Source organism: Neopsephotus bourkii, unplaced genomic scaffold (assembly GCF_033783945.1).
Source record: "Neopsephotus bourkii isolate Nb327-2 ecotype Australia unplaced genomic scaffold, CSIRO-AGI_Nbou_v1 NB_1016, whole genome shotgun sequence".
Lineage (NCBI taxonomy): Eukaryota > Metazoa > Chordata > Aves > Psittaciformes > Psittacidae > Neopsephotus > Neopsephotus bourkii.
Genome location: NW_026901505.1, coordinates 769,131 through 783,546, shown reverse-complemented (window position 1 = coordinate 783,546; position 14,416 = coordinate 769,131). Strand labels below are relative to the sequence as shown.

The window sequence follows — 14,416 nt, the reverse complement described above, 5'->3', positions numbered from 1 at the left end:
AGGGACCATGCTGGGGTGCAGGGGCACCCCAGTGTGCACTGAGATGGACCAGCTGCTGGGCCAGGAATGGGGCAAGGAATGTGTACAGCCCTGGGCGGAGGTACAGATGTCAAAGTGCCTTTGAATTGGTTTTTATTGGGATTAAAACAGTCCAGGACAGTGCAGGCGCAGCTCTGCTTGAGCTGCCCACGAGGGTCCTTATCCAGGGAGTTTATTGGAAATAATTAGCTTGTAAAGTCATTGATAAAGGAATTATCAGCTCTAGTCAGAAGAATTAAAAGCCCCTCTGGCTCCAGGGCCAGCTCTGCCCACTGTTCCCAGTGCTGAGGCTGCGCTCCAGCCTGGAGGCACAAGCTGAATATGAACATGAATCAAAGCCAAGCACTCCCCAGTCAAATCCCTCTATTCTTGCACTCTACCAGGGCTTCAACCTACGGGGGGCAGATAAGAAGCTGGTGGAGGTTGTTTTGCTGCTTTTAATGTTCATTCAGTGTAAGAAAGCATTAGTGGCTCGTTCAGCAGGGTGAGCTCTGTGCCTGTCGGGCTGCTGCGGGATGCCCATGAGCAAAAGGGAACAGGATTTATGGGTCTGACACTGTTGAAATCATTCTCCAGCCCCCTGTACCCACCTTGGGGGGATGCTGTGGCTCTGGCACTGGTGGCAGCTTGGCCCTGCAGCACAGGAAGGGGCACAACCAATGCCTTGAGGGGCAGGGGCACCCGCTGTTAATCGCCTTGGAAAGCAGTGTAAGAGCAGAAATGAAACAGAGCAAAGAGACTAAATGTGAGCTGGATGCTGGAGTCTGGACCAGCAACTGTGGCATCCTCTTCTAGTTGGCTGTGGGGGAAAGAGGGCAGGGAGTCAGTGGGATGGCTCCAGGACCTTCCAGAGCTGAGGCTGCTTTTGTTGTCTCCATCACAACCTCCATCTCCCCAGCACCTCTTTGATGCTCTTGGGGGTGGACATGGACCCCCCCATAGCCCCCTGCATCCTCTGCTGCAGCCCCCCCCCCACCCCAGGACTCACCTTTCTCTGCGCCCAGCCTGAGCATGTCCACCCCGGAGAACATCATCTCCTCCAGCTCCGGGGTGGTGCGGGGGGCAGCGGTGGCAGCGGCTGCAGGGAGAGGGCAGGATGTGGGTGCTGGGCCTTCCGAGGGCAGTGGGGCAGAGCCTGCACCCACACCATGAGCTGATGGAAGACCTTCACCCCACACCTCGAGCTGCAGCTCCCCAAGGTGAGCGCTGGGTTTAGGGACCCCTCCAGCCTTAATGTGGGATGCTCCCTACAGCTTGAGCACTCTCTGCCCTCTCTCAGCTCTCCCTATCCGCAACTAAAACAAGGAGCAGCATCCACGCAGGCTGCTCCCTGCTCTCCTTCCCCTCCCTGGCCACCTACCCTCGCAGTCCAGCTCTTCCCGGGTAGCAGTGCCCTCAATCCTGGTGCCGTTTTTGTAGGAGCACCAGCAGTAGCCGGTGGAGGCATTGCACTGCTTGGGCAGGAAGTCCCCGTTCTCATCGCACTGCGGCTGGAACCGGCCCGGATGCACACCCCCAGAACTGGCCTCCGCCTGGCACTTAGTTAGCACTAAGGGCAACAAGAACAAAGGGGAGATGCTGGAACCCCCCCAGCCCTTCTGCTGCCTGGGGTCTGCAGGAGCTTCCCATCCAGAGCAGTTAAATCCGATTTGGAAGGTGAAGAAGCCCCCACCACGGTGACCTGAAGCTCTGGGGCCAGCCCAGGAATGAGGATGTGGGGAGGTGCTGCAGCTTCTCTGACATTCACTCATCCCCAAAGCCCTACAAGCAGCAGCCCTGTGGTATCCCAAGCATCGCCAACCAGAGGTACCCCATGGAATGAAGGGGTCACCAAGGGACCTTGTGGCCAAGGGTGAGGGTTTGGTTGCCCTTGGGAAGCACCATGGTGGCACCTACAGGGGGTGGTTGTTCCCAAAGGGCCCGTCCCAACCCTTCCCAGCTCAGCAGCCCCCATCCCTGGTACCTTTCTTCGCTGGGATCTCCTTATGCTTCTCCTCTGGCTTGGGGTTCTTGGCCATTTCAAACAGCAGCCACTTGTGCATCCAGGACTCGAAGGACTGCAAGAGGGGGAGCAGCACATTAACCATCACAGGGTGAGAGCGGTGCACCAAGCTGCAGCTTGGACCAAGGGAGATCATAAGCATCACCAGCATCCGTGGAGGGAGAGTAACCCTGGCCTGGTTCAAGCGGGACTGGTGCGGACACCCCAGTCCCTGCACAGAGCAGTGTTCCTCAAGGGGATGCACTGACCTGCCAGTCCTCGAAAGTCATGGTGCTCTTCAGGCGCTTCAGGTTGTCCATCAGGCTGTCCTTCAGCTCCGGGAACATCTTCCTGGGGTCTGCTTGCTGCAGAGGGACCACCACAGTGAGACAGGGCAAAGAGGAACGAGGTGTGATGCATGCAGCTCTGCTGGTACCAGCCACACGGGCACCGCAGGAGGCCAGGAGCTCCCACCAGCTCTGAGCATCCCAACGGATCCCCAGACAAGCAGCGGAGGGGAAAGCTATGGGGTCGGTAGGGGCACCGGGGACCTTACCAGCAGCAGGTGCTTGACTTGGTCCTCGGTTTTGTTGCTGGCTGGGGCCATGGCCTCAAGGGAAAAGACAAAGGGACAGGGTGAGCACAAGGGCTGGCACTGAGCCCCGAGGGCAGCAGGCAGCAGCCACGCAGTGCTCAGCATCTCTTACCTTGTTGGCTGCAGAGGTGGCCAGGGGCAGGACCCTCATGACCATGGGGCTGTTCATCATGGCCATCTTCATCTGGTTCACCGGCTTGGCACCTGCCGAGGGAGGAGCAGTGTGAGGGGCGCCGGGGCCGGTGGTCCCCTCTCCCAGCCACCCTCCATCACCACCACAGTGGTGCCGTGGGGTTACGGACTGGCCGGCAGCTTCCTCTGCAGCGCCTCCAGCTGCAGGGTCTGCGAGGTCTTGGTCAGTTTGCTGATCTGCCCGTTCTGCTGGTACACGAAGTAGATGGTGACGGCCTGGCCAGCGATGAGCAGGGCCACCAGGATGGAGAGCGTGGAGAGGGCGGCTCTCCTGCCCAGCACAGACCTGCAGCACAGAGAGTCACAGACAGGACCTTAAAGATGATCCAGTTCCAACCCTTGCCATGACAGGGGGAGCACCAGCCCCCAGCAGCAGATGTGCTCACACCTCCTCATCACCATCACCATCACCATCACCTCCCAGGGGCTTTGCCACCAGCCAAGCACAAACTGGCCCCGTCGCGATGTGCAGAAGTGAAATCTCAGCGTGAAGGTCCCTCCTCCACACTGGGGAACCGAAAACCACCGCGGGGGGAGAGGGAGGAGGCACCAGTGGGGCACGGGGGATGTGGGGCCACGGCATCGCTCTGAGCATCTCCTTTTGCAATGATGGAGCCCCCTGAAGCCTTCCTGATGCCAGGGGGTAGAGGGCAGAGTGCACCTCAGTGTGAACAGCGGTGTCACTGCCGCCATAGCCCCCCATGCCAAGGCAAGGCAAAGCCAACGCCATGCAGCCGCTTGCAACGCTGCCGGACCCTGATGGGTGCAGCAGGGAGCCGCCGGTCCCCATGGGTGCTGCCCGGCTGCCGCAGGCAATGTCCGGAGCGGGACCCGCCGCCTCGATGTCTGCCTGGCGACCGGTGACGTCAGAGCTTCCGCGCTCCTGATTGGTTGGAAGTTTTGGGCGTGCCCCGGGGTGTGGGAGATGGGGCTGGCTGGGACATGGGGGTGGTGGGGACATGGGGGTGGCCCCACAGACTCGGTTGGGGTCTGGGTCTGCGCTGTGTCCCTGCCTGCCCCATAGCCGTGCTGTTCCCCTGTCCACCCCATAGCAATGTCATATCCCCATCGCCCCAGAGATACAGTGACCCCCTCAACCCCATAGCCACCCCATGCCCCTGCCCTCCCCACAGCCATGCTCCAGCTCCTTCCACCCCATAGCCACGCCACGGCCCCCTTCCTTGCACAGAGCCCCATAGCCACAGCATGACCCCAACTTTCTGCCCCACAGTCACTCTGTGCCCTCCTGGCCCAACCGTCGTGTCCACTGCATGGTCCACCCCACAGCCACGCAACACCCCCTCTGCCCCACATCCCCATCGCTCTGCCCTCCCCATGACCCCCATCTCCCCAAGCCCCCAGCACAGCACCTTTGGGTGCCCCCGACACTGAGCGTGCTGCTGCCGCGGTTGGAGATGAGGTCCCGCTGCTCGTCGGCCATGGCTGCTCCGCGCACCCCGATGGGCTCTGAGCACCCCGAGCGCTGCTGCGGGAAATACCCCAGCCCTCACCCTGCCCCGACACCCCCGGGGCGGGGGGGCAGGAGAAATCCCCATTGGCTGCCGGCACGGGCATCACTTGTTGCCAGGCAGACCTCAGCCCGGCAGGTCCCCGGTCCACAGATGATGCTGGATGCGGCTGCGAGCACCACAGTGAATCCATGGGGCGCCGCTTCCCACCCCATTGCCACTGATGGGTCACGGTGTCCGGCCTGGTGACAACCAGTGCCATGGGGCTGGCGGGCTCTGGGACCCCTGGGTGTGGGCAGGAGGTGGGATATGGGGTACAGGAGGTGGGATGGGGAGGCGGAAGGCAATGCGTGAGGAAGGAAGTGGGATGCAGAGTGCGATACCAGAGGCTGAGCAGGACCCTCCATGGGGTCCCTTTGTACCCTCTCGGGGCAGGGGGGCTTGGCCTGCACCTCTCTGGCTGCAGGGGTGATGATTAAAGGACCACTGAGTGTTTCCAAACCCCTCCTGCAGCAGCCCCCTTGCCCTATCTGCAATGGCTTCAGGGGTTGAACCCCCAAACCCAAGGGAGGAGAAACAGCCCCTCAAGGTGGGTGACCCCAAAGCATCAGTGGGAGTGAGGCATAGCCCACCCCACAGCCCCGTTAGTGCTATGTGTGCATTCCACCCCATAATGCTGATTGTAGGTGATTTTATACAGGACCTGGGGCACCCTGGGGCTGACACATCCCCAGGGCCAGCAATGAGCCTTAGGGCTTGGCCTTTCCGGGCACCCCATGCCCAGCACCAGGACCCAGCACAACCATGGCCAGGGCCCAGCAATGGCCTGGATGTCACTGGTTACCTGCAAACCTCCACACGGCCCCAGGGCTGGGAAGTGGCTGAGGACAGGGGGAGGACATGGGTGGGTTCCTTCAGCAGCTCCATCCCTTCTCCCAGTCAGTCCTGGATCCATCCATCGGGATGGCACAGCCAGCCCGGCAGTGTGCTGGGAGAGCGGGGTTAAGGAGTAACCTAAAAGCGACCTGCTCTAGTGCAAGGTGTCCCTGCACATGGCAGGGGTTGGAACTGGATGAGCTTTAAGGTCCCTTCCAACACAAACCAGTCCGGGATTGTATGAAAAGCATTTCCAAGGGGTGACGCAGGGTACCCCAGCAGATGCCCTGGAGGAGAAGCAGGCACTGGTGGAGGATGCTCCAGCAGCCTCCACACAGGGAAAGGACTTTGGTGCGCGGTCCCATCCCCATGCAACCCAGCAGGAAAGCACTGGGGCTGCCCAAGGGTGAAGGGGAATCACTTATCTGCTGCTTGTGCAGTGCTGCTGCATTCAGAAACCATCCCGAGGGGTTAAAGATAAAGGGGAGGGGACAAACTCACATCAACCCCTCCATAATCATTCCTCTCTCCGCCCTCTCTCAGCCCATGCTGGTACAGGGGGACTTGGGGAACAGGGTTTTCTCTCACAGCCTCAGCCCAGCTCCCTATAAGCCCCCCATGCCGGGCCCATGCTCCAGGCTCATCCCATGACCAGCCTGAGCCCTAAGGGGAACCAGGGAAAGTCTGAACAGCGAAACCCCGCAGTGATTTCATGGAGCAGGGCCTGACTCTGAAACCACAAACACAGGCACCGAACTGGCTGAGCGCCCCGAGCCCAGCACCGAATGAGCCCACACAGACATCACCATTGACTCCTTCAGTACTTCCCCTCAACCTGCCTGCACTGGCCATGGCATCCAGAGTGGTTTCTAAGCCAGTGAATGGATTTTCCTGGGAAAGCACGGGTGTTGTCACAGAGCAGCCTCCAGGCTGCTTTATCCCATTCCACAGCCTGCGGCTGGCACCCGCACCCGCACCAGCACAGACTCCTCACCACCCATCACCTCGGAGGCTTTGTCTCTGTGCACATCCTGTGCTGCCCGTGTAAAACCTGACAAGCACCATGAAGGGAGGCTGGGAACCGGCTGATTTTGGGGTGAGAAGCAGGCACCTGGAGCAATGTGCAGGCTCAGGGCTCAGCTCAGACCTGCTCATCCCCTAAGGACCTCGACCAGAGCCAGCAGAGCAATTATGGCAGGCAGGGAAGCAGAAACAACCCCAGGGGCATTCACGTGGAGCTGTTTGGAACCAGCCAAGCCCCCGTCCTGCAGCTCCCAGCCCACAGACCCTGCCTGTATGGTGGCTGGTGAGGACGTTCCCCACTGCCCATGCGGTGACAGCTCAGCAGCACAGGGGCAGCCCCTGGGCAAACCCAAGCGGGATGACTGAGCCGCAGGGCTCACCGGAGAGCACAGCCCGGTCTCCAGGGGTTTATAGGGCTGGGATATCCTGCATCCCACACAGCCCTGTGCCTGCGGCGGGGTGAGCATCCCATGATGCAGCTCCTCACCAAATCCCACACGGCATCCAGCTGGGACCAACACAAGCCATGAAACCCACCCACACGCTCAGCCAGGGGAGCCTTCCCCTCCAGACAGCCCCAGGACACATCCCACACCCAGCTCTGTGCTGGGCTCTCCGGTTTCCCTTCCTCATTCTCCAGCTCTCCCGGGGGTTTCACACGGGCACAGGGAGCTGTTTCTGATGCCAGGTTGGCTGAGGAATAACAGCTGCTTTTGCCATTACTTGTGAAGTGAGCCCAGGGAAACCCCTGCCCACGGCATGGTGAGGGTACGTGGATGGCAGAGCTCCTGCTTCCAAAGGGTAAAGGATAGGAAAGCAAATCCCCCATCCTGTACTGAGCAAAGCTCCTGCCCCCTGTGTGAGCCCCAGAAACCTCCCCAGGGGAGGATGCACCAAGCAAGGGGAGAGCTCTGGGTTCCTCCTGCCCCAGGTTAAACCCAAAGGTCCCATCTGGTTCTTCAACACCCTTCTCTCCAGAGCCAAGCAAGGCCAATGCCACCACAAGGCTCACCACCACTGTGACCTGACCCTGTGCCATGGTGGGAACCCACCAGCCAGATGAAAAGCCACTTCTTGCCCCACTGAGCAGACACCTTCCTATTTCCATGCCCATCCTTGGAAACAGCCTGGATAAACCCTGGGGTGGCTGTGCTCTGCCTTGTGGGCAGCAGGGGATGGAGGTGAGCAGGAACCACCTCAAACGACACCCAGAGGCAAGCAGGGTCTGTTAAACTCATACCAACCTGGGTGTTATATTCCTGTAGAGCTTTCCTAAGGTACCCTGTGAATGTCACCAGGGACAAAGTCACACACACCAGGACAGCAGCAGGTTTCACTGTAAGAGTGTATCTAACACTACTGCCTAGGGGTGTTAGTAGCAAGCAGCATCCTGCTCCCCTGCCCTGTTCCATCCTCAGCTCTGTGTTGGCTGAGCCACTGCTGGCTTCGTGTTTTCAGCACCTTCTCCACAGAGCTCAAGGAACACTTTAAGTACAGGAAAAGAGCAATTTGAATGGGAAATAGTGCACTTTTAGGACAGTGAGGGAAGTTTCCCCTCAGGTTTTCCATGGCCACATCTGAAAGTACAAATAAAACACTGTGGCTGTGCCAAGGGAAATGCTGGCTTGGGAGCATCAGCCCAGGCAGGGATATTTTTTTTCCACAGAAAAGGGAAGTCATGCATTAAGCAAGAGTTTGCAGCAACCCCAGCAGCAGGGAGCTTGCTTGCTCACAAGCCCTGCTTTCTTCTCCACAGCAAGGACACCTCCAAGAGACCATGACTCACCTCGAAACCAGGAGCATCCAAGTAGTTCTCCCTGTGAAGACCGAGGCACACCATGGCTTCAGATCAGACAGCCCGCTTTCCTGTGCTGTGGAACTCATCCCCTTTCACTGTGCCAGAGCTGGGGCTCAGCAAGTGAAGACCAAGCTTGACAGGAGCAACACAGCCTGGATCCAACCCAGGCGGAGGAACTGCACCAGAACAGACTGCTTTGAGAGCAGAGCACCTCCGACACCACCATCAGCCACAGCACCCCTCCTGGGAGGGAGGGGGGCTCAGGAGGAGCAGGCAGGCAAAGGAACCCCCTCCAAAGCATTTGGAGATGCAAAGGTGTGGGAAGGAGCCCACATGAAAGTGATGAGGTCCTCATGCCTTGGAATCATAGAATGGTTTGTGTTGGAAACGAACTAAAAGCACATCCAGCTCCAACCCCTGCGATGGGCAGGGACCCCTTCCACTGGAGCAGCTTGCTCCAAGCCCCTGTGTCCAACCTGGCCTTGAGCACTGCAGGGATGGGGCAGCCACAGCTCCTCTGGGCACCCTGTGCCAGCGCCTCACAGGGAAGATCTGAGGGGATGCTTTGTCCAAGAGCCCAGGACATCAGAACACTGCCGGTCAGTTTACCTTCACAGGTCACACACCAGCTATAAACTGCTCCTATTTGCCATGTAACTGCTAAGAACCCTTCAGTTTTTCAACCAGTTCTGATAAATAACCATCACTTAAACCTGACCACAAGTATTTCTGCACAGACATTCCTCCAGCTCATGAGCTCACTCACTGCCAAGAGCCCACAACCGAGGAGGCAAAGCTGGACGAGCTGTAGCTGCCTTGACACAAACCTGACCTACAGCACACTGCACTGTGAGACTGGGATTCATGACCAGACAAGTGCTGCTCTGTGCAAGGGTTGAGCTCACTACTGCACAGGAGGTGCAAATGACTTGCAAACGACAGTGTCAACTCTTCCTCAAGCTGTAGAAGCCACAGCTATTTTACCCACAGGCACACAGAACCCACCAATCTCAATCAGCACCTCTCAATACTGTATGCCTGTGAATCTTGGTCTAAGATTTTGCCACATCTGAGGAAGTGACAGGCACAGGAGCGGTTTCAAAGCCTAGAGAGCTACAACATTGGCAAAGGTGGATCTGGGCACTTATTCCAGGTGATGGCAGCACATTCCATGGAAGCAAACAGCAGGGCCTAAGAAGTAAGGAGTCATTTTCTTAAACACCCCTGGAAGTATAAATACATAAACAGAGCAGCCAAAGGAGCTGTAATTCCAGTGCTTTTAGAAGCCTTCTATGTATAATCAAGAGCACCTCCTCAGCAGCACCAACCATCCCCAGCCAAACCAACCCAGCCCCAAGAGCATGAGCCATTCGTGCATGTGATTAAACTGAAGCCACTCAACTTCTGAGCATGCCTCAATGAGAAACAGACAGTGGAGAAGAGATTTAAAAGAGAGTTTTAATAAGCAAAGGTGCAGCACTGTTCACAGACGACGTCCACGGCGACCACCCTTCCTGCGAGTGCTGTCAGAGGGGATGGGGGTGACATCCTCTGCAGGGAGAAGAAACAAAGAACCACACTGTTACCTTCCAGAGGTACCCCAAGAAACCAACTGGGCACAGCAGAGCCACCCAACCCCACCACACTCCCCGAGACCTGGTTTCAGCTGGGTTATTTGATTTAATTTCAATTACTAAATGTTCTCATCTCAACCCATGGGTTTTACCTTTTCATTCTCCCCATCCCACCGGGGGTGGAAGCAAGTGAGCAGCTGTGTGGTACTAGTTACCATCTAAGCTTAAACCACAACACCCCATGGCTATACCCGTTGGGTACAGAGGCCATGCACAGACAGAAAGCTATCCCTGAGCTCATCAAAGACTTTTAATGCTGCAGAAGCAAAAATCCCCCCTCTCCCATCCTACTTAAACTGAGCAGCCACAGCACTTCCAAAGAAACAGGGTGCTTGATGTACATTTTAGAGCAGCCAACACCACTGCTTCCCACAACTACCCAAAGCAAACTGGGACATTTCTTGAGCAGCTGGACCTCCACTAGTACTGACTCAGAGCATTAAACCGAGACCAGCACAGTATTTCCAGGTGACTGAACAGCTCTGGCACAAGCACTGCTCCAGCAGAGGACCATGAGCACCCTGCTGTGGATTTATCCTGCAGGGGTTTATCCTGCAGACAGAAACTTGTTTCTGAAGCCTGCTCACACCGCCTCCTGGTGAATCATACCCTGAAGAATCTGTTTAAATTAAATCACACCTTCAAGTGCCATCTGAGAGAGGCCAAGAAAAACATCCCAACGTTAAATCATCAAACCGAGTGGCACATGTGCCTGTAAAGCTCCTTTTACTAAAGAATCCCTCAAAACTGGTTTTCTTTTCTGAAGTAGCAAGGCTCTGAACCATAAAGGACACATCTAGGTACTGCTTTCTCCATCACTCACCAATGCGACCAATCTTCATCCCAGATCGGGCCAGAGCTCTCAGGGCTGACTGGGCACCAGGTCCGGGAGTCTTGGTCCTGGAGGAGAGAACCAGAACCAATAATCCCTTAAACGATCCATAAGTTGGACAGAGCTCACAAACAGCTAATGGTGTTAAAATCAGTTTCCCCACCCCAAAACATCCAGGTCCTCAGACCCAAATCATTCACAACCAACCACTAGACAGGCACTGCAGTGTCATTCCAAATTAACACGTCTCCAAACACCTTCCCATCCCAAATAAATAAGAGCACACCCCTGTGCCAGTCAACTGGAGAAGCCATTCAGAATGGGTGACATCAGCCAGGCACCACACAAAGCAACAGGCATCCTTTGGGGCAAGTCTGAAGTCAAGTTCCCAGACCGCAGTCACGTTACCAACTGAAGCAGCACGAACAAAGGCTGTGGGTCTGGTTCTAAGCCCATGCCACATCCTTTGGGAAAGCCAGGCCCAGCCAACACACCTATTTCCACCGGTAGCACGCAGCTTGATGTGCAGGGCAGTGATGCCCAGCTCCTTGCACCTCTGGGCAACATCCTGGGCTGCCAGCATAGCTGCGTAGGGAGAAGACTCATCTCTGTCTGCCTTCACCTTCATGCCGCCAGTCACCCTGCAGATGGTTTCCCTACAGAAGGCAAAGGGGAAGTTTAGGATAAAGCTCAAAGGCTTTGGTGGAACCTCGACCCAAATCTCATTTCTGTGTTCAAAACTGAAGGACCCAGGGTCTGCAGCAAGGCCACGGGTGGTCAATACTCACTTGCCAGAGAGGTCAGTCACGTGGACAAAAGTATCATTGAAGGAAGCAAAGATATGGCAGACACCAAACACGTTTTCTCCTTCAGCAACCTGAGGTCCCAAGCTGATGACCTGTTCTTCCTTCTTCTCCTTGCCCTTACGAGGTGCCATTTCTTAACAACAACAGAAGAGAAGTATGAGCATTTCTCAGCATCCTCCTTAAGGATTTTATTGAATTCCCTGCTACTGCAATCCTTTGTTACGACTGGCAAAACACAGGTAGCAGTGTGGGGTACAAGTGGGCTTACAAAACCCAAGGTTCCCACCTTTGCTGTATGCAGCCAGGGAGCCCACCACCCACAACTGTTCAGTGGGGTCCCTGCTGCTGCCCTTCAGAGCAGGAGGTACCTAGGCTGTGCTTCGTGCAACTGATGTCCCCAGAGCACTAGGGAGACCCTCTCCCTGATAACCAGCACTACTGAGCGCTTCCCCTTGCTTGTTCATGCCTATAGGAAAGGAAACACCTAACCAGACAATTATTAAAGACACAGGCACTGCCACAAAGCTCTGGCTCTGCAAACCTTTCAAGTACTAACTTGGGTTCTTCTATGTTATTGGTGTCCTGACCACATCCTTGCGACTAACCCAGGTACGTCTTCGCTCTGAAGCCCAAGCACTCAGCAGGGCTTGGCTGGGTGGCTCAGGAACCCGTGTATCTGCTCCCGAGTACAGGAAGATGGTTCCCTATTGCCCTCTCCTGCCTCATCCCAGCTACAACCAGCGCCTTGCACATGAGAAAACCCTGATGACTTCATTAAGGAACCCCATCCAAGCACGACCTACTTTCACCCACAGGCTTTAGCCCGATAGTGCTCTCTGCACAGCAATCTGCACTGAGCACCGACTGTTAAACCAAGGCTTACACAGGCACTCGGAGAGCCACATCCTCTTGCCTCAGTCAGCAAAAGGCTCCATGGACACCACAGCCATGAACCGCAGCGACACAACTGTGCAGGCGCGGTGACGCCAACACTGACCTCGGTGCGAGCAACCGGCTGCTCTCCAGCGCTCACCCGAGCCCGCATCAGGGGCAGCCCCAGCCGCTCAGGGCCCTCCCGCAGCCTCCACCGCGCACAGCCCAAGGTCATGGCCCGTGGCCAGGCCTCCCGCTCCTCCACTGCACCAGGCCCAGCCGCCCTTCACCATGCGCTGGAGCCCCGGAGCGCGCAGCTCCGCCAGCCCCCGGCTCGACCGCGGCCTAGCGCCCCGCTCCTTCGGGTGCGCTCCCCCGGCGCCATCCGCGCTGCCCTGCGGAGCCCCGGGCCCCAGGAGGCGGGCAGCAGGCGGGGAGCCCGCGGCGAGGAGCGGGCGGGCGGATGGCGGCGGATGCGCTCGACCCCTCTCTCACCTGCGCGTCTGCTCCGGCGGCCGCCGCTGCAAAGGAAGTGCTGCTCTCAGAAGCCGGAAGTCACCGCCGCTCACCCGGAAGTGATAGCGGGAAGCGGCAAGATGGGGCTGGGGAACGGCGTTTGCCAATCGCACGGGCAGGGCTTTGCCCCGCTCCCTGCCCCGCCGGTCCCGTGAAACCGTGACCGGCGATACCGAGGGCAAACCGGTCCGGTTGTCCTCCCCAAATACCTCCCGGTGCGGCCGCCTCCCGAAGGGTTCCTTCTCAAGATGGCGGCGGCCACGTTCCGATGTCCCTTCCCAAGATGGCGGCATCCTCCATCCTCCGCGTCCCTCCCAAAGATGGCGGCGGTGCGTGTGGTGCTGACAGAGCCCTTCTGGGAACGCTTCGGAAATGCAGGCCTGAACCGGTTTAAAAACAACGATGAAAACCACTGTAATGCCAGCACGCTGCCGCAGTATGCACTGACCGGGCTCAGCTAGGGCTGGGCTGCGGCACAAGCCTTTCCCCTTTGCTGTCAGGGTTCCAGGCAGCCGCTTGTCCCTGCTCTGAGCTCAGGCAGGAGCCCTGACAGCGAGGAGGTGTTTGCGATTTTCCCCATAAGGGGATGTACGTGGTGGGTTTAATACACAGAGCTCTGGAGTATTTTCTGTTAAGGAGCTAACGGGAGAGATTCCAACCCAGTCATTCCCTGTGGGCTCTGCAGCTGCGAGCGATGGTGCAGGGACTGCCCTCCCAGAGCAACCATCGGGAGATCTGTTCCGCCTCTCCAGCAAACAATATACATTCGCAACGTTTTACACTAAGGTTGTCCAGCAAGAGAATGTTTTCTGTTTCCAAGTGATTTTAAAAGCATTCAGGAGAGTAAGGATGGGAAACATCAAAGACCTCTGGAAAAAGGCAGACTGAACCAGACCTTACAGTGCTTGACTTTACATCCACTTCCCGGCCCTGGTGCTGCCCTGCTTCAGACGCCTCGCCCCTGTGCTCGGTGAGCTCGGTGCCACGTAGGTCTGGGTTGTGAGTGACAGCCTGGGAGCACGCCCATGGGTGCCTGCATGGGTGGGGAAAGCCGACAGGTTCCGATCTGCACCCAGGAGCTGCGATCAGCTGGTCCGCCCGCAGGGGAGCAGAGGTACCAGGGAGGCTCCTTATAATGGCCCCGTAGCAAGGCTGCACTGTCCAAAAGCCGGCAAACATCTGCAGCACCCCTGCTTGACTGACAGCATTTGCTGCTGCCCTGTGGGAAACTTCTGACCGCCTTCCCGCACCCATCAATCAGCTCCACAGCTCTGGGGTGCTGCATGTTTATAGGGGGGATCCCTGTATGAACAAGGCTGACGTCTTATGGGGTACCTTTTCCTTTTTCCGGCCAGGCATCGCAGGTCTCTGCAGGATGCAAAGCTCTCAGCTGCCACCAGGGAGAAGAGCTCCCTGCTCCCCGTGTGCTGCGCTTCTTCCCTAGGAAAGCTCTCTGTGCCCATCGTAACGCCTGGCTTGACCCCATGGGCCACCTTCACCTGCGCCTCTCTTCATTAGCAGACAGGGATCTTCCTGTTGAAATATTGAAAGAGAGGCTTTTAAAATATACATTGGCAGGAGCGCTGTAATTCCAGCCGGAGGCTCCAGTGACACAGCCCCTGGCCTGATCTGAAGGGAGGGGGAAGGAAGGAGTTAGCAGCAGGCGAGTGCTGCAGAGGTCACCCTGCATCAGGCCATGTGTGTGGCTGTGGGTGAGCCATCTGATAAGGAGTCTGGGGACGGTGAAGGGTGTGCGGGCAGCCTGGCCTCCTCCTCTCCCCA

General features: G+C 57.4%; 2 protein-coding genes across 4 annotated transcripts; both read right to left on the bottom strand.

Annotated features, from left to right (window-relative positions):
• Positions 1–461: 461 nt before the first annotated feature.
• Positions 462–4,313, bottom strand: CD74 (CD74 molecule). 3 transcript variants are annotated; one of them, XM_061360139.1, is made up of 9 exons: positions 4,178–4,313; positions 2,918–3,093; positions 2,728–2,819; positions 2,577–2,630; positions 2,290–2,385; positions 2,003–2,096; positions 1,400–1,588; positions 1,028–1,117; positions 462–838 (listed from the first exon to the last, which is right to left on the bottom strand). In XM_061360139.1, the coding sequence occupies exons 1-9, from the start codon at positions 4,246–4,248 to the stop codon at positions 831–833; spliced, it is 870 nt and encodes a 289-aa protein (XP_061216123.1). In that variant the 5' UTR covers positions 4,249–4,313; the 3' UTR covers positions 462–830. The 3 variants fall into 3 exon arrangements, with proteins under 3 accessions (XP_061216123.1, XP_061216124.1, XP_061216126.1); XM_061360140.1 differs by lacking the exon at positions 1,028–1,117; XM_061360142.1 differs by lacking the exon at positions 1,400–1,588.
• A 5,100-nt stretch (positions 4,314–9,413) lies between these two features.
• Positions 9,414–12,763, bottom strand: RPS14 (ribosomal protein S14). Its single transcript, XM_061360087.1, has 5 exons — positions 12,614–12,763; positions 11,228–11,378; positions 10,934–11,095; positions 10,431–10,507; positions 9,414–9,524 (listed from the first exon to the last, which is right to left on the bottom strand). The coding sequence occupies exons 2-5, from the start codon at positions 11,374–11,376 to the stop codon at positions 9,457–9,459; spliced, it is 456 nt and encodes a 151-aa protein (XP_061216071.1). The 5' UTR covers positions 11,377–11,378; positions 12,614–12,763; the 3' UTR covers positions 9,414–9,456.
• Positions 12,764–14,416: the final 1,653 nt, after the last annotated feature.